This window comes from Eptatretus burgeri, chromosome 5 (assembly GCF_056783735.1).
Source record: "Eptatretus burgeri isolate ZD-2024b chromosome 5, Ebu_testis_v1, whole genome shotgun sequence".
NCBI classification, from domain to species: Eukaryota; Metazoa; Chordata; class Myxini; order Myxiniformes; family Myxinidae; genus Eptatretus; species Eptatretus burgeri.
In genome coordinates, this window is record NC_140965.1 from 38,666,570 (window position 1) to 38,693,873 (window position 27,304).

General features: G+C 48.4%; 1 protein-coding gene across 2 annotated transcripts in view; it reads left to right on the forward strand.

The window, feature by feature from the left end:
• The first annotated feature begins 12,678 nt into the window (after positions 1–12,678).
• The window catches only part of LOC147026270 (rho-associated protein kinase 2-like), a 169,766-nt gene continuing 155,140 nt past the window's right edge, over positions 12,679–27,304 (forward strand). Inside the window, exon 1 of one of the 2 annotated variants that reach the window (XM_085881524.1) lies at positions 12,679–13,269. In XM_085881524.1, coding sequence (XP_085737650.1) covers positions 13,186–13,269 — 84 coding nt within the window. In that variant the 5' untranslated portion in view covers positions 12,679–13,185. The remainder of the gene's footprint in view (positions 13,270–27,304) is intronic. The other variant, XM_085881525.1, reaches the window with a different exon arrangement.

Below are 27,304 nucleotides of genomic sequence, written 5' to 3' on the forward strand. Positions count from 1 at the left end.
TCATTGGCAATGAAGATTAGGAATATTATGGAGTCTAGAACACTGCCTTTGGGTAATCAAGTCTTGATAGGAGAGGATGAACGGGTTCTGTTGAGAGCCACACATTGTCTACGAGAGTGGAGGAAGTCAGTAATCCAAGAGTGGAGTTGGCCTTTGTGGTAGTCAGGCAGGATGTTAGACTGTATCGAAAGCTCGATATATGTCCAGAGAGATGGTCCTGATCTCCTGTCTGATATTGAGGGACTCCATACATTGTTGGGTGAGTAGAAGCAGTATGTTCAAGGTAGAGTGACCAGGTCTGAATCTGAATTGGTGATCTGAGATAAGGCTGTTGGAGAGAAGAATGATTTTATGTCAACTGCGATGATGGATTCCATGACCTTGCTGATGATTGGAAGTAAGTTGATTGGTCTGCAGTTGAGAGGATTCGTTTTTGCACCTTTTTACATTATGCTGTGATGTTGGCTGATTTCCAAACAGATGGAAGATGACCTATCGTAAATGACGGTGAAAATGGCAATGAGAGGAAGTGCAAGAGCGGCAGAGCAGGTTTTTAGGACACGTGAGCTGATGCTGTCCGGTCCAGTTGCAGAATCGGGTGAGGGTTGCCAGAAACGTTTCCACCTTCACAGTTGCAAAAGACACAGGATTCAGGAACAGTTGGGTATGAATGGGAAAGAGAGTGGGGGGTTGGGAACACAAGATTTTGAAGCAAAGACAGAATTGAGGCATTTGGCCTTCTCACGAGAGGAGTCGGCTGTAGTGCCATTTGAGGTGAGGGAAGGGATGGGAAAGGAGCATATACCAGAGAAACTTGACAAGGTGCCACCAGGTTTTAGAGGAGGGGGACAAGTTTGAGAGCTCATTCTTGAGATTGGACAGATGTTTTCTTGCTCTCCTGAGAGTGGACACACACTTGTTGCGGGCCTTTTGGAATGACCTGAGGTTTGCCTTTGGGTGGATTTACTTTCCAGTAGAAGGATGCAAGTTGTTTTAAAGCAACTGCCTCACCACAGGATTCAGAGTACCAAGATCGAGAGGATGCGTAAGACAATTGAAGACAATATGGGAGGAATCTGTGCATAAGGGAGAGCAGGTTTCTGTGGAAGAATTCCCAGGCTCAATTTATTTCAGGGGCGCTAGATATGGGAGCCCAGTTGTGAAGTGCGATTGCTGCTTGGAGTCCCTGCCAATTTGCCAGTTTGGCCATAATGTTAAAACAAGAAATAAAATACCTTAAATCATAATTGATCCACCATGAATAAAAGTGAAGCAGTTTTGGGTGTTTCGGGCCGAGTTTCTGCTCATGGTGTTGATCTGGGAAGATCTATTGACGGCAACAAATTCCCTCTCAACACATCTCCAATCAGCAGATGTGGCCATTCATAGCGCTCCAGCATTGGTATTGTTGCGGTTCTGTGGAACCGGCACTCCTCCGAGGCAATGGCACCCAACATACAGTGATCCTAAGAGTTATTTCATGAGTATTTGTTTAGATAGCCCTTTCCATATGTCTCGTGGGTAAATGGGAAAGATGCGTTGCATCAGGCTATGAGTTAGGTCTTCAGTCCTTTATTCTTTATTCCATCCCTTTAGTTTATCTCTTACACAAACCACGCAAGCACGCATGTAGAAAATTAATAATGCTGAGAGTGCGAGGAGACACGGAGACACACCCCAACCTCTTCGCCGCAACTTCCACATCTACGACTATCTATCCCAATGTCTTCATCACAAATGCTACAATGCTTCTCTCACCTTCCTCTCACTGCCGCAACTGCCATCAACCCCGAAGACACTCACCTCAGTCTTGGAGGATACTGATTTAGTGAGGATAATGAGAATCAGGGTGTTTCAGCATACAACTCAAAGCGCAAGCATGTGCTGGGTGTTCATTCGAAGACGTACGGATAGCTCTGGGTTTTCCCCAAATAACCATGCTTGAATGGAATCCAGCTCACATTCAGGGCCGGAGAACGCTCCCCAAGACTCTCACCAAATATTAATTATGGAGCTCTGACACGTGGCCAAGTTCAAAGGCGAATGAAGCCATTTTCGATTCCGAAGCCTGGTGGAGCATGGCTGCGATGCGGGGTGACTGCTATGCGCCAATGGGGGAGCTCAGAAATGCCTACAGGATTGTTTGATCTGATTCTTAGCTCCTCCCTCGCTCATGGCCCATAAAAGGAGCAATTCAGCTCGCTATCTCTCTCTCATTCTTTCGCTCCCCCCCACTCTCCCCCCCTACCTCTACTCTTCCCCCCCCTCCCCACCTCGTCCCGGTGGCAATCGTCCAAGAGCTCTCCAGCGTCTAAGTGAATCTCGCTACGAGTCAGCACCACCGAATTGAGAGGGTCAAGCAGCCAAGCGAGGAGATCGGGGTGGAGCAAGTGATTGTATGAATGGGCTGGGACCATCCCCGGGTCATCGGCGCTCATTTTTCAGCTGCATTCAGCAGCCAATACTCACATTTAAAGACCTTCACATATTTCCGTTAAACTCTTTCTCTCACGCATCTTTCTCTCCTAGCTCTCCCTTCGGCACTGCACTACATTTGCACCTCTCACTCACACACCATAGACACCATCAGTTTTCCTCCCTCCTCCCCCTTCCGAAGCGAATGGGCTGCGCTGGTCCGCCGACTGTGCCAGGTACCACGAGGTCACTTCACCTCAACTGTCTCTCTTTCTGAGCGACCATAAATTTCCTGAGGTGTGTGTGTGTGATGGAGCCTGTCATGTATAGCATAATTTAAGACTATAAATGTATTCGGGGTAACTGCGCTGCGTCTTCTTTTGTGAATATTGCATTTCTTTTGTAGCACCCACCAATTCCTTGCTTTCCCCTGCGGTACATCTTTGTGAATAAGCCCATTACTGTACCACATAACTTTCCTCGCTTTGTAATTATAAATTTGTTTCCTTATAAATGTACCCAGCTCGTTTTTGTCTTTTCCTCCATTGGTCCAGCCTGATCCGCACATTAGCGTAGCCAGGAGTTATAACCCCAAAATCTGCCTATTAGCCGGTGCATACTTGGCAGCTCCGCTTGGCTGCACCTGATATGGTAAGTAGCGCAAGTACGCATTGAGGGCACGATTGACCGACAAGGCGACTGTGTGTTTCCAGTGAAACAGTAGTCAGACGGAGGACACTGGGTCACGTGGTCAAATTATTGGCATTCACGGTTGATTAGTGACCTGCCGCGACATGAACTTATTCGTGTATGACAGCCTTGATTCCTGGTGAGTCTGGGGAGAAATCAGGAACATCTCCTCCCTTGTTGTGACCTTGGGGCTGCGACAATATCATCAAGGGAAGAAGAAATCCGGAAGAATCAAATGGACATGTATTTCCAGAGGCTCCATGCTGCGGTGCAAGGAGAAGCAGGAAAACACGACATTTCTTTTGCATTTAACACAACGCGGCAGAAGAGGCAAAAACGTCGAGTCGGTGAAACTGGTCATAGATCAGCCGATTGAGGACGACCCCGTTTCTACATTTCTTCAAAGTATATGATGCTGTGATCCAGCAAATGGATGAATGGTTCAAAGGCTTCAGAAAGGCAGTGCCACATTTTGCAGCCCTGATGCCATGTCACATCAAGGATAGAGGTGTAGAAGACAAAGTGAGACCTCTCTCCAAACAGTATGAAAGCGTCATTGACGCTGACCAACTCCTGGCAGAAAACAAAATCTTTCGAACACTGCACCAACAATGGAGTGATACCGATAGTATCAAAATAACAAATACACGAGCCATCTTAAATTCATAATCAAGAACACATTAGAGTGTACTTATGTCAATCTTACAAGGCTGTATCACATTGTGGGCACACTGCCAATTTCTGCAACTGCAGGCGCAAATAATATTTGATGAAAATATCAGTTCAAAGTTGAATTTGCATTTGATGTACAGTATAAATAATGCCACATAATACTGTTGAAGATTCTGCGGCACTTAACAGCACCGCCGTCTCAGGGGTTATAACGCCGGCTTGTTCGGCACAGGTCTCGGGTCACGCGCCTCAGATCACGATACCAACGTACACCTGAGCCGCACCAGTTGGGGAAAAAGACCCCGGGTACAGACTGGGTTTGTCAGAGACCGAGCGAAGTCTGCCAGTCTGTAACCATTTTGGTTTTATATACAAATTGAGCGGATTGTTCCTCGGCGCGGCACGAATAAATTCAAGGCGGCAAATCTCGTATAACTCAGCCAGATTTATTGGGGACACATCGGGGAAACACGACACAAGCAAAGCATTCACGACAATGTTATAACTAATCTATAACCCGCTCTTAACTAGGGATCTACGGATATGGGTTTTGAAGGGGGCCCAAGCGAAATAAGCCTTAGGCCTGGACAACATGCAGACAAGACACGGAGTACTTGGTAGTGCCTTATGGATGAGTGGAAAAGTGTGTGAGGAACGAATGCGGCTCGTGACAAGCCGATGTCGTCGGATTCGAGCACCCAGCTCGAGCATACAGCGTGGCAAAATGGTGCTCGTACTCCTATCAGCACCGCTCGCGCATGCCGCGTGACAAGATGGCGGCGACGTACTCCTTTTGTCGGCACCGCTCATGCACCAGCCTCGGCGCGTCCAGCCCCTGTAAGGTCGTAGGAGCTAAAGATCCGGTGTGTTCCAGCTGGTTTCTCACAAGGTCTAGTATGCGAATCCAGGCCAAGGAGGAACAGCCGGCCAAGCCACTCCTCATGAAGCCGATCCCAGACTCTCACAGCAGCCAGTTCCTGTTGCCTTTTTGGGGTGGGCTTCTTGGGACTGCCTCTGGGGACACGTGATTGGTCCATCATTCGACTTTACAGCAGCTCTCCCCAATGGGTTGCTGACACGTCTTGTTGACTGACTCAGGGTGCTCGGTCAGGGCTCATTAGAAGGGGGGAAGGAAAAAAGTAGGCACCTCTCGGTACACCACCACCATATGAACACTGGACAGCCTGCTACACCACCCGACACACATGTAACGTCCAATTACCGAACAACCTGGCTAAACATGCATTTAAGGGGGGATCTGGGCTGATCCTATATTTAATAACCCACTAAGGGCCCATTTCCGCAACAATACATCTTGAGATTGCTCATACATAGAAAATTTAGATAGCCAGCGAAGTTGTTGTACTCATTCCATAACGGTTTTATTTTGCCCCGGCCGAGGTGGTACATGGTTGAGAACAAGAAGGGTAACATATTGTCAAATGAACATGCGATATATGCTTCCCTGTTGAGATTTATAATTTGGCAGGATTTTGCCCCTCTTGATACCAAGGTCTGGATACACCACTGGATCAAAGCAACTCAAATACTCAGAGACAAAGTTCATTTGGAATGGTTTATTGACATCAAAAAGGGCGGGAATACAAAATCAGTTATAATAACCAAAACGCACCGTGAGTAACGATGATTGGAAGATCCTGAATTACCTAATCACTTGAGGTCTCATGCACACCACAAAAGGAAGGATGAGGGAGAAATGACGAAACTGAAAATACCCAAGGCTGCCCTACAGGACGCAGCTTGTCCCAAATGGAGATATTCCTCCCAAATAATGTCCCATTTTGTCCCAAATAATGTCCCAAATGGAGAGGAAAGTCCAGTTTGTACCGTAAGCATAACCCGGTGTGAGGGGGGGGAGTGTGTTTGGAGAATGCAGGCAGATGCGTCCCGTGCTGCGGAGAAAACCCCAGGAGTCCGAGTGTAGGTTCTCTTAGCAAAGTTCCTGTGCATCTCCTCGCACCACACTCTTTCATCGGGTGTGCCCCCACCGTCGGCCCGTGACGCCACGAGTCCCACCACATTTGGCTTGTATCCCAGTTTATGGGCAGGGAAACTCGCTCTGACCTTTCACTCACTTTGATGGCATGCTTTTTTCGTTATGGCTGTGCTTTCCCATCGATACTGGTGCTAACGGCTTGCCGGACTACTTGAACTTCTTAAAGGAACATGAAAGATGGATTACAAAGGGTTAAAGTATAAAATGGATGTGAAGGGATCGCATTTTTGGACACACATGTGGGGAGGGGAGATGACAGCTTTATACTAGCGGGGTATGCTGACACATTGTGTTTCCATATTGTCACGGGTTGCTCACCTGCATTTCATTTTTCATTGATTTTTATTTTCATTTAGGCCAAAGTCACATTTGCTCTACGGTGAGGATACGGCGGCCGTACGCCCTCTGAATTTACAGAAACGTGCGGCGGTCGCAGAGTTTCTGAGGTGGCCTCAGGGTGGCCCTACGCCGTTTGGCTATATTTTACAGGTCGTAAGGTCGCCGTGGAATTATAACGCGGAGTTATAACTTTTTTCATTTCTACGTTCGCCGTAGCAATTCGACAATCCGAAAAAAAACTGGTAAAAAAACAAAAAAAAATTAACCCATTCGTTACCGTCCGTCTGGCCGCACGTTCGCCTTAGGGCCCCTGCGGTCGCCTTGCGGGCACATTGAGACTACCTTGCGTCTGCCTTGAAAATTCTATGGCCGCCGCAGGGCCCCCATAAGGTCACCGTGCGACATAAAATCAAAGACCGTACGGCAACCCCACGTTTTCGGTCTCCACAATTTCTAAGACCAAAGGCCTAAGTCACATTTGCTCTACGGCGAGGATACACGGCCGTATGCCCTCTCATCTGCATTCGGTGAGGACCCAAAGAGCAAGGATACGGTCAATCATTAACCTCTTTGGTGTAAAACCTGACTGCTCTGGATGCTGATGCTCAAGCAGATGGTGGCGAACCCTATCAAGAATTATCCGAGCAAAGACCTTTCCTGGCAGTGAGAGCAGCGTCACCCCTCGGTAGTTGTTGCAGTCTTGGCGATCACCCTTCCCTTTCCAGAGAAGGACAACAAGGCCCCTCTTCCAGTCAGTTGGGATGATGCCTGTGTTCCAGGCAGAGCACAGAACTGCATGCAACGACCCGATTGCAGCATTTCCACCAGCCTTGAGAAGTTCACCATGGATGCCACAGATCCCTTGAGTTTTCACCCATTTCAACCGGTTCACCGAAGCCTGTGTTTCCACAAACGAAGGTGGACCGCAGTTGATTGTAAGGTCAGCAACAGGCATTGTAACACCCCTGATGTCCAACTCGACAGCTGGTTGATCAGCCTGATACAACCGCTCAAAGTAACCGGCCCAGCTGGCCTTCACTTCGGACTCTTCTGTCAAGAGCCCACCACCCTCCACTCCAACTGCAATAGACAGAGGGATGGGCATGGACGACCACAATGCGTGAATTCCCCTGTAAGCAGGATGAAAATTACTTGACCACTTGCTCTACCCTCTCACAGATTCCTCGCACATAGGCCTCCTTGAGTGCATACACAGTTTTACGCCCCAGCTCCCTGAACAGCTCAGCTCTGCCATTCAGCCTGGCCCTGCGACTCTGGCAATGGTATCCAGTGTCCCTTGAGAGACATTCTTCTTCGCCCTCCTGTGAGTTCCAAGACATCTACCGGCAACATCAAGGACGGTGGTCTTTAAGGCACTCCACAACTCTTCAGGACCCCCCAAAGCACCCAGACCCCCCAAATCTCCACTCAGCCTGTTCGCAAACTCCTCAGCTACCCTCTCATCCTTGAGCTTGCCAACATCCAGCCTAGGCTGGGATGGTACCATTCTCCTGGATTTAAGGTGCAACCTCAGTGTTGCTATAACAAGCCGGTGGTCAGTATTGAGGAACTGAGCACTCCGGTAGACCCTGCAGTTCGGAATCATCCTCAAGCGACCATCAACGAGCACATGGTCAATCTCCTTCGTCACACCACCAGTGTTGGAATTCCAATTCCAGCAATGAGCTTGTGGGCACTGAAACCATGAACCAGCCACCCTAAGTCCATTACTTCTTGCAAAGTCAAGGAACTTTGCACTATTCAGGTTCACAGTTCCAGACCCATGGGGACCAACACACACCTCATAACCATCCCTATCAGTTCCAGTCGATGCATTGAAATCCCCAAGACGAGAAGTGTATCTTGCCTGGGGCACTAATCAACCACAGACTCGAGCGTGGCATAGAATGCGTCCTTCATGCTGAGGACACTCACCTCAGTCGGAACATATACAGAGACCAGGCAAATGACACCCAAGGAGTGATGAATCATTAGTCTCATAATACGCTCGTTGACCGGTGTTACCTCAATTATCAGTGGAGTCAACTTATTGAACACAGGTACAGCAACTCCTTGGGCATCGTATCGTAACCATCAGAGCGACCAGACCAATAGTAGGTGTAACATGATCTCACTGCAATCCAGTCTCCGAACCTCAGAGTGCTGCAATAGCGATGTCCAAACCCTTGAGCTCAGATGATAACAGAGACAGGTGAGACATCTTCTCTTAGGGATAGGACATTCCAGGCACCCACCCAAAGGGACCGCCTCAGGTTAACCCAAGGAGACCGCCTTCTGGTGGACGACACCTCAGCACCACCCCAACACACTCTCCCGCAATCTGACCCGGGAATGTTACCCTGTGGTTTCCCTCCTATCATCAAATATTGGTGGTCCTGAAGGCTTCACCCCAATCCCGTCATCCGGTGAGCTGCCCTGCGAAGGGTAGCTGCACAGCAGGTACTCCCACAGAGTGGGTTTTGAGATTGTTTTTATGCTTTGAGAATGTTTTGCAGAAAGAAGGGTTTTACGGTGGCCAGAGTGCAAATCCTGCCACCAACCTCCAAATAAAAAGTAACCCAACTGCAGAAGGACATCCACAGGCACAGACCCAGTTGGGCATTAGATATGGATGGCTGTTGGCTCACAAGGAGCTCCTCTGCCCTTTGACAGGTTTTGTTCTTCATCCTGCTGGGTGTCCATATCATACACCCTTCTCACCAGAAAACCTCGTGGGGGAGACAGTTTAGTTGCTGACAACCCGACCATGGAACACGTTGGTACAAGTTTAAATGGTACCTGTAGCAGGTCACCGATCTGATCTGGCCTGACCTGGCAATATCTACAACCTTGAGGATCTACAACCTCTACCAAGTTGTGGAGGTCGTCTGAACTGAGAAGCCTGCCGATTTTGAGGTCGGAGGTCAAATTTATAAAATCGTCACGTTTCATCCGATCGACTTGAAAATTGAACAGTCGAAAATGCTTGAGGGCGAACGAAGCCGTGGGAGTCAGGCAGAGCTGTCACTTTCCAGATGTATAATAAATTCGATATTTATTGTGTTCTTACTAATATCTTAATCCCAAAAGGATTACGATTGTTGATTGAAAAAAGTCAAATACAATGACGATTCACTGAGTTTTTGCATCACAGGCTGTCGTCGTTCTATCATCTCGTGATATTTTATCATCCAGATATTTTTATGCCAGAATTCTAATTGCTGTGGTGGCTTTGGGGGGGGGGGCATTTGCCCCCTCTCCAATCGCCTGCCTCGTAAGCCCTTGCATATAACGATGTGTATTCTATATTACAATTAAATTACCTCATCTGTATTCTAATACAGGCACCAAGTGAAATAACTATAATCGCTATACTATGAAAAGTTAACCCCTAGAAGACATTCCCACAACGTACAATGAACAATATAATTGTGTATGGTCCGTATTTCATTCGTCATGAGAATCCCGTGGTGAGGCCGAGTCTTTGGGCCTCTCACTCTCTCACCGCAGGCAGGTCGGTGGTCTTTGTGTCTTCCACCATCTCCTCTCCGGTCTCGCCCCCCTGCTCTCTCTGTGATTTGTCCCCACCATGTTTCCGCAGGGCGCTCAAGATCCGCCAACAATCCCCTTCTGGTAAAACTACCAAAATCACGAATCACTGCTCACTTTCACTCTTTCATTCCTCTCTTTTCCCGTTTTTGGAATAAACTCCCTCACTCTGTTCAATCCCATTCTTCCCTCCTTCGCTCCATGATAGGAGGGGTTTGACACCAACTCTTATGGTCCCCCATCCAAATCCTTGATCTTTTCTACCCCCGTTAATCCACCCCAAGCCCACCTCCTTCTAATTCCCTGTTTTCCTTCCTGAAAGTCCCTGTAATGTCCATCTTGTATTCCCCATGTTCCGCACCCCCATCCATCTCCCTTCCACAGATCTCCTAATGTCTCTGTGCCACTGTTTTGTCCTTTCCTCTCCTCTTGCCTCATGTCCCCCTTGCTGTGTGTTGTGTGTTAACTTTCAGATGAGCCTCGACAAGGGATACAAAAAACAAACAAACAAAAAACTCAGTTGTTTCTACGAGGAAAAATCTTGGAGTGAGGATAAGGAAGAAAGGTAGATGTTTAGGTCTTGGAAATATTCAAAAACAAAATGAATGGGTACCTGAAAGGAGAGGAAATAAACAGGATGCCACGTGTGGCCAGGATGAGTTAGTGGTTATTAGTAGGAGTGCACTGTTTTATCTGTTGACGTTTTGTCCCCAGGTGTTTCTGTATGTCAGTCTATTGTGTGTTACTCTGCCCTTTCGTTTTCCTTTGTTAAACAAAATAATAAACCCCTCCTCCACCCTTGCTTGTTTAAAACAGATGATAGGTAACATTTCTGACCAAAACCTCCTCTGCCTTCAAACTTTATCTCGAGTTTGCCCCCCCCCTCGGTATTGTCACGTGATCCCTTTTTTTTTCTTTTCGAGTCGACTGACCAAGACCACTTCACTATACTCCCTTTCTATTCCCCTTTTGTTGTTTGCAAGTCTTCCTTTTTACACTGAACTCAGGCTCATGGAGGAACTTGTGCACATGTCGTCATGAGACATCATCACACTGGACAAGGACGTGACGAGACGTGACGAGACGTGATTGTACTTTTATGCGGATTAAAAAGGAAATTGCTGAACAATAGACAAATGAAACAGAACGCAGGGGTCAGTGGAGGTGGATGTGGGGGAGGAGGGTCAGGAGAGGTGGTATGGGGGGGGGTTTGGGAGAGGTGGTATGGGGGGTGGGAGAGGTGGTATGGGGGGTGGGAGAGGTGGTATGGGGGGGGGGTTGGGAGAGGTGGTATGGGGGGGGTTGGGAGAGGTGGTATGGGGGGGGGGTGGGAGAGGTGGTATGGGGGGGGTTGGGAGAGGTGGTATGGGGGGGGGTTGGGAGAGGTGGTATGGGGGGGGTGGGAGAGGTGGTATGGGGGGGGGTGGGAGAGGTGGTATGGGGGGGGTGGGAGAGGTGGTATGGGGGTGGGGTTTGGGAGAGGTGGTATTGGGGGGGTTGGGAGAGGTGGTATGGGGGGGGTCGGGAGAGGTGGTTTGGGGGGTTGGGAGAGGTGGTATGGGGGGGGGGTTGGGAGAGGTGGTATGGGGTGGGGGTCGGGAGAGGTGGTATGGGGGGTCGGGAGAGGTGGGTATGGGGGGTCGGGAGATGTGGTATGGGGGGGGGGGTCAGGAGAGGTGGTATGGGGGGGGTCGGGAGAGGTGGGTATGGGGGGGTCGGGAGATGTGGTATGGGGGGTCGGGAGAGGTGGTATGGGGGGTCGGGAGAGGTGGTATGGGGGGTCGGGAGAGGTGGTATGGGGGGGTCGGGAGAGGTGGGTATGGGGGGGTCGGGAGAGGTGGTATGGGGGGGTCGGGAGAGGTGGGTATGGGGGGGTCGGGAGATGTGGTATGGGGGGTCGGGAGAGGTGGTATGGGGGGTCGGGAGAGGTGGGTATGGGGGGGGGTCGGGAGATGTGGTATGGGGGGTCGGGAGAGGTGGTATGGGGGGGTCGGGAGAGGTGGTATGGGGGGGGTCGGGAGAGGTGGGTATGGGGGGTCGGGAGAGGTGGTATGGGGGGTCGGGAGAGGTGGTATGGGGGGGGGGGTCGGGAGAGGTGGTATGGGGGGGTGGGAGAGGTGGTATGGGGGGGTCGGGAGAGGTGGTATGGGGGGTGGGAGAGGTGGTGTGGGGGGGGTCGGGAGAGGTGGGTATGGGGGGGGGTTTGTCTCGCCATCATATTCGATTTGATGTTGGGATCCTTGTTAATTTCTCTCACAGCCACGATTATTCCGAAAAAGGCAGCAAGTTTTTGACCCGAGCCTTTCACGAAGCGGCTCGAGAGGCCTAACGTTTAAATAAGTATCGTGAGGACAGGATTTTCTTATTTGTTGTTCGGGTGCCGGCGATAGCTCGCCTCCTCTCTACGACACCAAAGGATCTTTAACGTCCACAAACGTGCATCCGAGGGACGTCAAACACATCGATGAATCATCCAACCCGTGCAACATCGGGATGATAGTTAATAGTTGCGCCGGGATTTTAATCCAGGTGAGTGTGCGAACCTCGAGGCCATCATCCCAGCCCAGTGTGACGCAATCACCAAACACCTGGGAATGAATTATAATCTGAAGGTACGAAATGAATATTAATTAAACTGATGAAACGTCAAAGTAAAAACCTGTTTCTAAGATTGAAGATTAAAAAAAAAATTCCGTAATTTCTGTTCACGATGAAGAGTTTTATCTTTCACCACATTTGGCCCCATGAAGAACCTCATGAGTACGTAATATGTAAACAACACAATTTTTTTTTTTCTCAACGAGAGTCCCAGTTCAGGTTTCTCCGAGGGAATCGTTTTCTCCCCCCTCGGTGACGACAAGGGGGGGTTTATGAATCTGTTTACATTAGAATGAACACATTAAATGTGGGATTCAAGATGAATCGAAGTTTTGATCGAAATCGATTGGTCCGTTCGATACTCGTGTCGGGATCCGACTAAAAACACGACGTGGTGACGAAGGTTGTAAGAACCATGAAATGCCGGGAAAGTTTCCGCGACAAAGTTTTGTCGCCGTCGCGCGTCGCTCGCTCGCAGCTCTCGACTCTCGAGTGGACTCCGTTGTCATAGGAAGTTTGGGTCCGACTGGAGGAAGAGGAAGAGCGAGGAGGGTGTGACTAAAGTCTTGGTCGGAGAGACGTCTCGTTTCGGCTTCGTGTCCGACCCTCCAAACACGCCCTCCGTATTCAACGATGTCGGCACCATGAGGCCTCCGATCGACCACTCCGAGCGGACGCGACCCTAGAGAGAGTCGGCTGGCTCTGGGACCTGGAGGGAACCTGAGCCTCGGCCTCGGCGAACCCGACGGACGTCCCGCTCACACAAGGGAACACTCAAACCAAGCTGTTTGTGCGTCGCCGCCGCCGCCTCGTCTCGCTGTGTGAATGTGCGTGACAGAACCAAGCTCACGTTGTCTGGTTCGACTGTTCATCCTTGAAGTCCGGTCGGCCCCGCCGTGTGAACCATGGAACCGATCACCATCCGCCTGCAGAAGTTAGAAGTGTCTCTGCGCAGCGCTCGTTGTGAAATCAACTCCCAGGGACTGTTGGTGAGTGAGGACACACCGAGGACACACCGAGTACGAACCGAGTACACACCGAGTACACACCGAGTACGAACCGAGTACACACCGAGTACACACCGAGTACGAACCGAGTACGAACCGAGTACACACCGAGTACGAACCGAGTACACACCGAGTACGAACCGAGTACACACCGAGTACGAACCGAGTACGAACCGAGTACGAACCGAGTACACACCGAGTACAAACAGTACGAACCGAGTACACACCGAGTACACACCGAGTACGAACCGAGTACACACCGAGTACGAACCGAGTACACACCGAGTACGAACCGAGTACGAACCGAGTACACACCGAGGACACACCGAGTACGAACCGAGTACACACCGAGTACGAACCGAGTACACACCGAGTACGAACCGAGTACACACCGAGTACGAACCGAGTACGAACCGAGTACACACCGAGTACACACCGAGTACACACCGAGTACGAACAGTACACACCGAGTACGAACAGTACACACCGAGTACACACCGAGTACGAACAGTACACACCGAGTACGAACAGTACACACCGAGTACGTACCGAGTACACACCGAGTACGAACAGTACACACCGAGTACGAACAGTACACACCGAGTACGAACAGTACACACCGAGTACGAACAGTACACACCGAGTACGAACCGAGGACACACAGAGTACGAACCGAGGACACACAGAGTACGAACCGAGGACACACAGAGTACGAACCGAGTACACACCGAGTACGAACAGTACACACCGAGTACGAACAGTACACACCGAGTACGAACAGTACACACCGAGTACGAACAGTACACACCGAGTACGAACAGAGTACGAACAGAGTACACACCGAGTACAAACAGAGTACGAACCGAGTACACACCGAGTACGAACAGTACACACCGAGTACGAACAGTACACACCGAGTACGAACAGTACACACCGAGTACGAACAGAGTACGAACAGAGTACACACCGAGTACAAACAGAGTACGAACCGAGTACACACCGAGTACAAACAGAGTACGAACCGAGTACACACCGAGTACGAACAGTACACACCGAGTACGAACAGTACACACCGAGTACGAACAGAGTACACACCGAGTACAAACAGAGTACGAACCGAGTACACACCGAGTACAAACAGAGTACGAACCGAGTACACACCGAGTACAAACAGAGTACGAACCGAGTACACACCGAGTACGAACAGTACACACCGAGTACGAACAGAGTACGAACAGTACACACCGAGTACGAACAGAGTACGAACAGTACACACCGAGTACGAACAGAGTACGAACAGTACACACCGAGTACGAACAGAGTACGAACAGTACACACCGAGTACAAACAGAGTACGAACCGAGTACACACCGAGTACAAACAGAGTACGAACCGAGTACACACCGAGTAAGAACCGAGTACACACCGAGTAAGAACCGAGTACACACCGAGTACGAACAGTACACACCGAGTACGAACAGTACACACCGAGTACGAACAGTACACACCAAGTACGAACAGTACACACCGAGTACGAACAGAGTACGAACAGTACACACCGAGTACAAACAGAGTACGAACCGAGTACACACCGAGTACGAACCGAGTACGAACCGAGTGCAAATGCCGTCTTTGCTTAAAACATTGAAAGACTTTTTTGTTCCTGTCTGCACCACTTCCTATAGGCTTGCTTTACCTTTCCTACAGGGTGTGTGTGTGTGTGTGTGTGTGTGTGTGTGTGTGTGTGTGTGTGTGTGTGTGTGTGTGTGTGTGTGTGTGTGTGTGTGCACGCCTGCTCTGTGTGTCTGTCTGCTGTGTGTCTGCCCGCTGTTTTTGTCTGTCTACCTGCTGTTTTTGTCTGTGTCTGCCTGCTGTGTTTCTCTGTGTGTGTCTGCCCACTGTGTTTGTTTGTGTGTCTGTGTGTCTGCCCGCTGTTTTTGTCTGGTGTGTCTGCCTGCTGTGTGTGTCTTGCCCGCTGTGTGTGTCTTGCCCGCTGTGTGTGTCTTGCCCGCTGTGTGTGTCTTGCCCGCTGTGTGTGTCTTGCCCGCTGTGTGTGTCTTGCCCGCTGTGTGTGTCTTGCCCGCTGTGTGTGTCTTGCCCGCTGTGTGTGTCTTGCCCGCTGTGTGTGTCTTGCCCGCTGTGTGTGTCTTGCCCGCTGTGTGTGTCTGCCCGCTGTGTGTGTCTTGCCCGCTGTGTGTCTTGCCCGCTGTGTGTCTTGCCCGCTGTGTGTCTTGCCCGCTGTGTGGGTCCAGTGCCCGCTGTGTGTCTAGTGCCCGCTGTGTGTGTCTGCCCCTCTGTGTTTGTCTGCCTGTGTGTCTGCTCGATGTGTTTGTCTGCGTGTGTGTCTGTCCACTGTTTGTCTACCTGCTGTGTTTGTCTACGTGTGTGTCTGCCCAATGTGTTGTAGCTGCGTGTGTGTCTGCCTGCTGTGCTTATCTGCGTGTGTGAATGCCTGCTCTGTCTGCGTGCTGTTTGTCTGTGTGTCTGCCCGCAGTGTTTGTATATGTATCTGCCAACTGTGTTTGTCTGTGTGTGTCTGACAACTGTGTTTGTCTGTGTGTGTCTGACAACTGTGTTTGTCTGCGTGTCTGCCTGCTCTGTGTGTCTTCCCGCTCTGTGTGTCTGCCCACTGTGTGTGTCGTGCCTAGTGCCCGCTGTGTGTGTCTTGCCCGCTGTGTGTGTCTAGTGCCCACTGTGGGTCCAGTGCCCGCTGTGTGTGTCTGCCCTTCTGTGTTTGTCTGCCTGTTTGTCTGCATGTGTCTGCCCACTGTTTGTCTACGTCTCTACCCGCTGTGTTTGTCTACGTGTGTGTCTGCCCGCTGTGTTGTGGCTGCGTGTGTGTCTGCCTGCTGTGCTTGTCTGCGTGTGTGAATGCCTGCTCTGTTTGTCTGCGTGCTGTGTTTGTCTATGTGTGTCTGCCCGCAGTGTTTGTATATGTATCTGCCCACTGTGTTTGTCTGCGTGTATCTGCCCACTGTGTTTGTCTGCGTGTGTCTGCCCACTGTTTGCGTGTGTCTGACAACTGTTTGTCTGCGTGTATCTGCCCGCTGTGTTTGTCTACATGTGTGTCTGCCCGCTGTTTGTCTACGTGTGTGTACCCGCTGTGTTTGTCCATGTGTGTGTCTGCCCACTGTGTTGTGGTTGCGTGTGTGTCTGCCCGCTCTGTTTCTCTGCGTGCTGTTTGTCTACGTGTTTGTCTATGTATGTCTGCCCGCAGTTATGTCTATCTGCCCACTGTTTGTCTGTGTGTGTCTGCTCACTGTGTTTGTCTGTGTGTATCTGCCCACTTTGTTTGTCTGCGTGTTTGTTTGTATGTGTGGCATGCCTGCTGTGGTTGTTTGCGTGTGCGGATTTTTTTTTTGTGCTTTTTGTTTTTTTCCAGATTTTTTTCCCCATTTTTCCTTTATTTGCCATGTCCCCATTTTTCCCTCTCTCTCTGCGCGTCCCCCTTTTCTCTTTCTCTTTCTCTCTCTGTGCGTCCCCCTTTTTGTATGCGTGTCTGTCTGTCCATTGTGTTTGTGTGTGTCGTGCCTCTTCTCTTTTCTCTCTCTTTCTCTTTGTCTTTGTCTTTGTCTTTGTCTTTGTCTTTGTCTTTGTCTTTGTCGTTGTCTTTGTCTATCTCTCTCTCTCTCCCCCCCTCTCCCCCTCTCCGCACCCCCTTTTTCGCTCTCTCTCTGCGCACCCCCTTTTCCCTCTCTCTCTGCACGTCCCCCTTTTCCCTCTCTGCGTACCCCTTTTTCTCTCTCTGTGTGCCCCCCTTTTTTGCTCTCTCTCTCTGCACGTCCCCCTTTTCCCTCTCTGCGCACCCCCTTTTTTCTCTCTCTGCGTGCACCCATTTTTTGCTCTCTCTCTCTCTTTGCACGTCCCCCTTTTCCCTCTCTCTCTACACGCCCCCTTTTTTTCTCTCGCCACGACCCCCCTTTTTCCGTGCCGCCCCATTTTTTTCTCGCTAAGCCCCCCCTTTTTCCTCAGCGTGCCGCCTTTTTCCTCAACACGTCCCTCTTTTTCGTTGTTTTTTTTTTTCTCGCTAGGGCCCCAATTACTCTGAGTTCTCACAACTCCCCCCAACTTTCTTCTGCCCATTGTCACAGATGCTTCGCCCTGAATCCGGAATATATCCACACCCGTCACCTGCTCTTTGCACCTTCCCCCACCCTACCACCTCCACTTCACATTCTGGAAGCCCCCTTCCCCCCCACCGGCCGTTGCACCTTCTGGCTGCTCCTCCCCTCTCCCCTGCTGCTGATAGTTCTTGCAACCCCTTCAGCCCCCCCCCACCTTGCTGTGCATTTCTTCAGACTCCTCACCCTCCTTCCCACCCATATCTCGTATTGCCTTTGTGTATGATGATGATGATGATGATGATGATGATGATGATGATGATGATTGACGTTGGTGGTGATGATTATTATGATTTGCTTTTATTTAACATCTTACAGGTATGCTGCGTTCTTGGCGAGCTTTTTCGTCTGGGGTGACATACATAAAACATGCTGCATTTTAAAATTGCCTATAATTGTGCTGGTCAAGTTTAACAATGTTGTGCAATTTATATCGTTTTAAAATGCAACATTGCGAGTTCTGAACTAGATTAGGTGGCGTCATGTTTAAACTGTTCGAAGGTCCACTCTGAGTTTGGGAGGTCGGTGTTTCGAACCCTGACCGAGTCACACCAAAGACTTTACCAATGGTACATGGCTGCTTCCTTGCTTGATGCTCAGAATTTCAAAAGGATTGAGCACTGAAAACAACCACAGCTTGGCAACCATAGCGCAGGCTTGATCGGCCTAATGGCCTCCTTCTACGTTTACGTTCCTTGTAAGGGAACTTGCGCTGTTATATATTTTCTTTTTTTCGGCAGGAAGTTGCACCACTCACTGAAATCTTTGGCGACGTGTCTAAAATTATTTATCCCTTTACTGGCCACTGCTGTATTTCTGTTCATGAAAGTTTGTCTTTTTGAAGGTGTCACTTTTTTTATCTGCTCATAAGTTTATTTATTTGGCTTAAATAAAATACTAACACTGTTCATGGCTTTGTTGCGACGCCACTCGTTCATTGTTTGGGGTTTTGAGTGAATCTTGCTGAGAAAAGAATCGAATGGCCGATGTATGTTTTGATAACGGGACAATGCATGAGCCAAGCGATTAAAAACATTTTTTTGTCATCCAAGTGTCAAGAGTTGGCGCAAAGCTTCGCTCTCATTTGTGCTTGTGAGATGCCTTGCCTCTTATGGTGTAATTAATAAGACTTTTACATCAAGTTCTATTTTGGTGTCAGAGATGTTTTTTTTTTTCTTTGTTGTTTTCTCCCTTATCTTTAACTTCTTGAGTTTGGAATGTTGTTGCATAGCTGATTCGAACTCTTGGGTGCCTCATTCTAATATGATAGCAGTTTGTTACACATCTGTGACTGGTACTTGGTTGTATTTATCTTCCTACGTATGTCCATGCTGTATCATTGTGGGTTTTTCATTATGATGCTTATTTTCGAATTATAGACGTGGCAACTGAAAAGCAGCATACCGATTGCATCAACTCTTTCTGCATCATCCATATCTATCTATAATTCCAGCAATCTCTGTGTGTGTCTGTGTGTGTGTCTGTGTGTGTGTGACCGCTGTTTCTCGACAACCACTGGTCCGATCTAATTGAAACTTGCCAGGTATATTGCTGGGGACGTGAGGATGTGCCTTTTCAAGGTTTCATATTAATCAGACAAGTGCTTTGCAAGTTATGGCCATTTATTTACCAAACCAATGGCAAGACACGTTGTTGCGTGGGCGTGGCCGATGGGGAAGGGAAGCTCAGCCGCGTTCCCCATTACAGGTTACAACGTACGGGCTTCCGGAGAGTGATGACTTCGTGTATTCTAATAATTTCTCGATTTCTTATGCGCATTTATAGATATACACAATGGCCCAAGTTATGATCGTTTTCCTATTAGACGGTGTATAAATTTCGGTAACATCAGAGTGCTGGTATGCTCCGAAGCAGGAAGTAAATTATTTTTTGGACGTTTTTTTTCTTCTCTTTCCTCTTCTCTTTGTGTTTTTCCTTGTGATGACATTGGGAAAAGGCAAAATACGTTGGCGCTAATTGAATAATTGGCCATTAAGCATAAATTGCGAATAATCGTAACTGCCATATGCAAACTTCCGGACAGTGAGGACTTCACTTCCGGAGAGTGACGATTACTGTATTCTTTCTCGATTTCTGTACTTTCTCGATTTCTTTCTCGATTTTCTTAAACCCAATACCCCGATCCAGTCAGTGACGATTACTGTATTCTTTCTCAATTTTTTTCCTTGATTTATCGACTTCCTGTATTCTTTCTTTCTCGATTTCGGTACTTTCTCGATTTTATTAAACACAATGCCCCAATCCAATCGTCGTTTACGACAGCGAAGGAACGAAGCTGCGCATCGTGCACGCGCAATGGAATCTGACGAAGCACGAGCTGCTCGCTTGACACGCAACGCAACGCGCATGACAAGGCATCGTGCAGCTCAAACGGATGAAGAACGAACTGCTCGCTTAGCAGACAACACTGAACGTGAGGCAAGGCGTCGTGCAGAAGAAACGGATGAAGAACGAGCTGCTCGCTTGGCAGACAACACTGGACGCGAGGCAAGGTGTCGTGCAGAAGAAATCCCTCACCAGCGAGAAGACCGGCAAGTAAGGGATGCCCTGCGCCATCAGGAGATACACCGTGCGAGACTAGAGCAGGCTCACCGTGAGAATCGCAACCTTGCTCGATACGATGATACAGATTTCTTCCGAGAGCAACTTCATGTTGAGTACAGGCACGCGTTAAGCAGGACCTCATTATTTCAATGCACTAAATGCTCACATTGTGATGCTTTTGTGTGGACCAAGGAGAGAAGAGGATTTTGCTGCAACCACGGCAAGGTTGACCTTAAGCATGATCCTATGAATCCAAAACCCGGTTCAATTCTATCACAACCTCCAGATGCTATTAAAAACCTTTTCCTTAACCAGGACTTTGTGAAGCGCGCGAAACAATATAACAACGCGCTGGCAATGGCAAGTATCGGTGTCCGAGAGATAGGTATGCCTGGCTTCAATCCTGGAGTGCGCATACAAGGTAAGATTTACCATTACATTGGTGCTCCTCTTGCCGATCTGGGTTGTACCCCATGCTTTGCTCAGATCTACTTTCACGATCCAGCCCATGAGCTGGAGTTTTGTCGTGCTCACACCTCGAACAGTAGCCTGAATGAGCATTTTTTGCTAAGAGCACAACAGGCCATTCAGGAGTGCAACCCATACGTCCAGCAATTCAAATCAGCCATTGAGTATGTGGTTCATAATGATAGCGCAAATGAACTGAAAATTGTGTTAACAGGTCGCACGCGGCGCCGAGACCTTCATCATGGTACCGTCAACCTTCCCTCACCAGACAGCGATGTGGCTGTCATTGCTCCAGGGGCAATGACAACAGAGCAGTTGCGAAGGCTGGCAGTCGGTGTTCACCTCAGAGGAGGAAGTTTACAGACAATAGACGCCATGCATCCAGCGTATGACCCTCTATCATACATACTTCTACGACCCTGCGGCTCCCAGGGGTACCACACTGAGTTAGCAGGGATAGCGCCAACATCTTTCTACCGCTACCATCTCCAAGTACGTGATCCTACTCATCACTTCAATGTACTACTTCGTGGTGGAAAGTTGACACAGCAGTACGTATGCGACATGATGGCAAAAATTGAGTCACACCGTCTCAATTAGATTCGCTGCAACCAGAAGTCAATTAAGGCAGAAAAGTATAAGATCATCGTTGATGCGTTGAACAGTGACGCTAAGGTGCTACCTGGACGCCTCGCAATTCTGCCGCCGTCAATTTATGGGTCACCACATTGGTATGCCAGAGTTTCAGGATGCAATGGCTTTGGTCCAAGTCGAGGGTAAACCTGACTTTTTCCGAACATTCACCTGCAACCCAAAGTGGCCAGAAATTAAACAATCACTTTTTGAGGGTCAGTCAGCCAATGAAAGACCTGATATCATCGCCCGGGTGTATCATATGAAGGTGGAAGCACTCAAAGCAGATCTCCTCAAGAATGACATCTTGGGGCATGTGGACGCTTATATGATGGTGAAGGAAATGCAAAAACGTCACCTTCCCCATATACACATGCTCCTGACCGTGGTACCTCGCGACAAGCCCAGAACACCAGCAGATGTCGATCGCGTGGTCTCTGCCAAGATTCCTGACAAACGCACAAATCCGGAAATACACCGTATCGTGACATCACACATGATTCACGGCCCATGTCGGGAATGGAACATCTCGAGCCCTTGCATGGCAGACCGGAAGTGCACAAAGGACTATCCCAAAGCCCTACGAGAAACGACAAGCTTCTCTGATGACTCCTATCCCCTGTACAGAAGACGGTTCTGGCATGCGGTTTGAAAGTTTTTTGTTTTGTTTTGTTTGCACCTACGGGCATGCACTAGTATTTTAAAATTGTGCCAAACTGCTTGTATTCACTGGTATATTATGCAAGGCAATGGCAGAAGAATATAACTGACCTCAAATGTGTGTGTGTGTATATATATATATATATATATATATATATATATATATATATATATATATATATATATATATATATATATATATATATATATATATATATATATATATATTTGACTACCATCTTCACCACCCATGATGTACCAAAGTTTGTTCACGACATTAAAAATAATTCAGGTCAAAGGGGTTCTACGGGGAGGGGGGAATAGGGGTTGCTCCCCCCCACCCAAATATCTATTTGCTTTCTTTCCTAAAACCACACGCACAATTTCGATGAAAGTTGACCACAACCTTTATCACCCGTGATGTACCAAGGTTTGTTCATGGCATTGAAAATAATATCCAGAGGTATTTACTTTCTTCTCCATTTTATATTTATATTTTTTGGGTCATCCATGCCTCACAGTGGTTGCCTGATTATCTTATCCAGCCACTACCAAGTGAGCACCCAGGGGTGCTGCCCCTCTGTTTAATACCTCGATGAGGTTCTTTGTCATCATTCCTGTAGATACAGCTGTCACTGGTACATCTTTGGCATTCTTCAGCTTCCAGGATCTTCTCACTTCATTCTTAAAGAGCAGGTTTTGGGTCGCTGATGAGTTCAAGTGATTCGAAGGTTGTAAGCACATTAATAAACGTGGGGTATTTATTTTCTTAAATTTGAAACTCAAAATATGCTAAAATTAACTTTTAAGTCAAAACTTTTCTCGGTGATCAAAAACAGACCGGAAGTTACCGAAGATGCTATGACATCACGTTCTCCGAAAACTTCGTGAACATTCGGAAACAGCGTGAAAACAATTGCGAGATGCGAATCAGAGAGTGATTTCAGTGGCGATGAAATTGAGTGTTTTCATTCGGATATTGCCGAGGACGAGTCGGAGGATGATGGGAATTGATACTATGGAGTTTCTGGCCCTGAGCCTTATAAATTTGAGCCACTTGCAAGTGCCAGAAAATGGCCTATTTCATGTACAAGTGGCAGGACTGACTGCCTGGCAGTTCACACTGACAGACTCCACCAGACAAATTGGTTTGTAGGTTTTCATTTTCTTGTTCAATGCATAAAATAATGTAAAGTTTGATTCGTCTGTGACTTGATATAATAATTTTTTTAACCTTCTAATAGCCTGGTATTGGCTCAGTGGTTGGTGTGGTGGCTTGGGATCCTCGGGTCCTGAGTTCAATCCCCGTCAACCGCTGAATTAATACACCAGGGGGTTGACTCAGCCTGTCATCCTTCCGGGGTCGGCGAAATGAGTACCAGTTTCAGTGTGTGTATTGGTAGAGGGGCAATGCATCAGCGACACAGTCGCACTTCAAGAAATGATAGCTACCCCGGCAGCTAAGCTGCCATACGACCACCACCAACCCTCTTGGCACTCGAGTCAGAAATAGAATGAATCAATAATGGACACAAATATAATGGACCCTTGGTGTTGAAGTCTTTCTGACAACTGAGCTTGACCCCAGCGAAAGTGATGATGGCGTGGCCGATGGGGAAGAGATTCTCAGTCGCGTTCCCCATTACGGGTTACAACGTACGGACTTCAACATGGTGATGACTTGCTTTATTCTAATAATTTCTCAATTTCTTATGCGCATTTATAGATAAACAAAATGCCCCAATCCTTGGGAGGTGACACAGTGTGAGAAGATGAAGCGGGAGCCAGCTGAGGAGGAGAAGGCTGAATGGTGGGCACAGCGTCATGCTTGTTGTGAAACCGAGCTCACTCATTGCGTTGCCTTCGTAATCCTTGGCTGTGAAAAGGTCACCACAAATGACAAGTCTCTCCAAAGGGTCCTCTTTACCCGTTTTCTTTGGGGGAAAATTCGCCCGTTATGTTTGTACAAATCTTATCCACTGCCAGCGAATGTTTGATTCCTTCGGGAATCGGTGGGAGCGATTACCCATTTTCCAGCCATTTTCGCAAAACATGACGACACGCGTACGAGGCTTGATGTACAAATATCCAAATGTCTTTGTTCTACAATAATTCAAAATAAAAAAAGGATAATATAGACAGTTGCAAGCTCAAAATAAGCGAAAGAACGGCCCGCTCAACTGGACACTTCTTCAATGAGCGAGTGAGCTTCCGCTTTCTTTTGGAGAACGTGACGTCACCATCCATATATGAAAACACGGCTGTTTTTTAAACGGCCTCGAGAAATAACAACTTCGGAGTTAAATTTCATTAATCTTCCCAATAGTTAGGCAACCACAATAGTTTGCATCGAACTATTTAATGCACATATATTCATATTGATAAATTTTCAGAACATGTTTGGTGACCTGCAACCTGCTCTTTAAGGTCTTGGAGTTTTGTCATTTTCTTGATTTCTGCATCAATGAGTCCAAAATCACTGGTATTCACACCTCAACAAGAAATGCCTTCTTATCCTTTTTTTTGTACCGAAGTAAGATGTCTGGTCACAACACTTTGTTTTCGATGTTCACTCTCGATGGGATCATTAGTTCAGACGTGAGCGGTAGGTACTTCCATGTTTTCAGTGATTACTTTTATTTCATGTTCCCCCAAATTTTCTGGAACCGGGACATCAAAGTTTCTGCAGATGTGCCAGCGGATTACATTATAAATTCTGTTGTGTCATTGTGTGTACAGCTGTTCCAACATTATTTTGTCTTTGTGTGTGTGTGTTCGGTCATTAAGCATAACTTATCATTCTCTTTACTAACCCCACCTTCACCCCCCACCTTTCTCTCTCATTTTTTTTTAATACCTCTCTCTATCTCTATCTCTATCTCTATCTCTATCTCTATCTCTATCTCTCTCGCACCCCCTCCTCGCATCCCTCCCTCCGACGGAATAGCAACGTCCGGTGAGACATAGCTCTCCGCACGTCCCCCCCCCTCCCCATTCCTCGCTCTTTCCTCCTGCCTCCTCTCTCTCCCCTCCCTCTCTCCTCTCTTCCTTTCTCTCCCTTCCCTCCCTCCTCTCTCTCAACCCCCTCTTTCATACCCCCCCCCATCAGCGAAGCAACGGGGGGTATTATATTGTACATGTATATTAGAACAGATTCTCACCCGCCGGCATGCGAGCGACTGTGTTTAGCCAATGGTGGCCGCCTCGCCCACCAAACGGACGATCCAGTCACGGCTTTCCGGATCAACGGCAAAAACCAGCCACGGGTGTGTTTTTAACCACACCACAACCTTGTCCGTACTCTACCCACGCTACAGGGTCCGATCATCGATTTACCTAATTAATCGCGTGGGTAGATTACCGAGAGGTTGTACCTCAACGAGGCCCGCTTGGAAACGAGCCGCTTAAGCAGCTCGCTCCGTTTTGGGATAACCGAGCGGGGTATTATCGCGATCCCCATTGGACCCGATTACTTTATCGGCTATTTAAAAACCAACTATATTCCGAGTGCAATATGGCAGTTCAATTAGGGAAAGAGGACGCAACGAACGGGTTAACATTTAAACAAGCACATTTATTTCACAACCAAACATGCACGTATACGGTCAAAGATGCGGTTATGCAGTCATGCATGCAAACAAAGCACGTATTCAATCATGCAATGAATGGGGGTAGGGACAAGACGCAAGCAAGACAAAGAGCTACCACCGTCTATTATGTACACACTCAACAGTTCTACTTGAAGACATGGAGCCACAACGTTCATTCAAAAGCAAGGAAAAACCCCAGGACAGACGAGGGGTAGACTGGACCCCTTGGGGTCTTTATTAACACTGAGCCGTTTAGACCGCAAAGGCTTCGAGAGACCGAGCTGGCTACCTTCACCTCGCTGGGACGACCCGCGACGTCCCATCTCCACTGACCCACGGTAAGGCATGGCTCGGCAGGCCACGCGCCTTGGCTCCGCTGCGCTCCACTCACTGCCCACAACTCCGACACGACACCCTTTTCTCCTTTCCACACAACTCCACAACCTCCAGCAGCCGACGACTCAGAGAGAGAGAGAGAGAGAGAGAGAGAGAGAGAGAGAGAGAGAGAGAGAGAGAGAGAGAGAGAGAGAGAGAGAGAGAGAGAGAGAGAGAGAGAGAGAGAGAGAGAGAGAGAGAGAGAGAGAGAGAGAGAGAGAGAGACACACAGAGAGAGACACAGAGACACACCACGCGTTCAGCGCGCCTTTTTATTTCCACCACGTCTCGCCCCTACCTTTCGCCCCCTCCCTTCCAGCACGCGCGCGAAGCAGGGCGTTTTCCTCGCCGAATCGCGGTTTTTCGTTTTCCTTCTCCTTTTACCGATCGTTGCTTCCTTTTCCGCACGTATTTGTCGTTGGGTGGGGGGGGGAGGGGTAAGGCCGTCGTCCGTTCTCCCCCGATGAATGCCAGGCTTGTGGCAACGGGGTTGTGGTTACGGTGGTTGTTGTCATGGTGGCGTGGCTGGCGTTTTGTGGTGGTCGTGAGGGTGGTGTGGTTGGGCGCTTGTGGTTAAGGTGTGAAGGCGGTGGTGGAGAAGGTGTTGGTGGTGGAGGTGGTTGTTGTGAGCGGTTGGTCCAAAATAACGATAGCAAAAGAATAACGGCTAACTGAAGATTCACAGCCTGGTTACACGAATAATTCCCTTCGACATCGGTGGGGAAATGTATCTGAACACTTATCGATATAACTGATCTAAGGACCTATATGGTGCTCTGCGAATTTCCACAGCCATAACAATATATATCATAATCATATAACTCGGTCATATGACTCTGTCATAATCTTGAGTGAACTTGGACTTGGTAGAATAACAATGCCAGGCCATAATATATATATATATATATATATATATATATTTATTGTTGCAGGCTGGGGGGTCAGGTGAGGAGACCATTGGGGGGGAAGCTATCTTGGGTTCCCACCAGACTCCCCGGAATCACAGGCCGTCGCACACGGATAACTCAGTGACGTGGCGGGTCGCTAACCAACCATGAATGCCAATAACTCAACCACATGACCTGGGTTAACCGGGTTACCTAATTCATCACGTGACCGAATTACCGGGGGACACACCCTCGGTATGCCTTGTCCGAACCGGATTAACTTACCGGATCAGATTCAGCCGAGAGGCACTGCCAAGGACGTACCGGCTAAAAGGAACGGATCATTGGGAATAAAGTCCTGGCTCAGCTCGGATACGGACCATGCTGGGTCAATGAAATAAAAGACAAAAACGAGCTGGGAACATTTCTACTAATAACACTGTGTAACAAATTTTTATTTCTTTTTGTTCCTGGGTAGTAAGTGTTATTTCCTCATTGCTTATGCCTCAAAAGTATAGAAAATGGCTATTATTCCCCTCCAACTTTGCTTTTGTGACCAGGAGAGTGATTTTTTGAGACAAAAAGACCTCAACGACTTGATCAGAGATCTTGGTCTCACCAAGTCCAATGCCGAGCTTCTGACGTCTCGGTTCAAGCAGTGGAACTTGTTGGATGAAAGTGTGCAAGTCGCAGATCAGAGGAGTCGCCACCAAGCCTT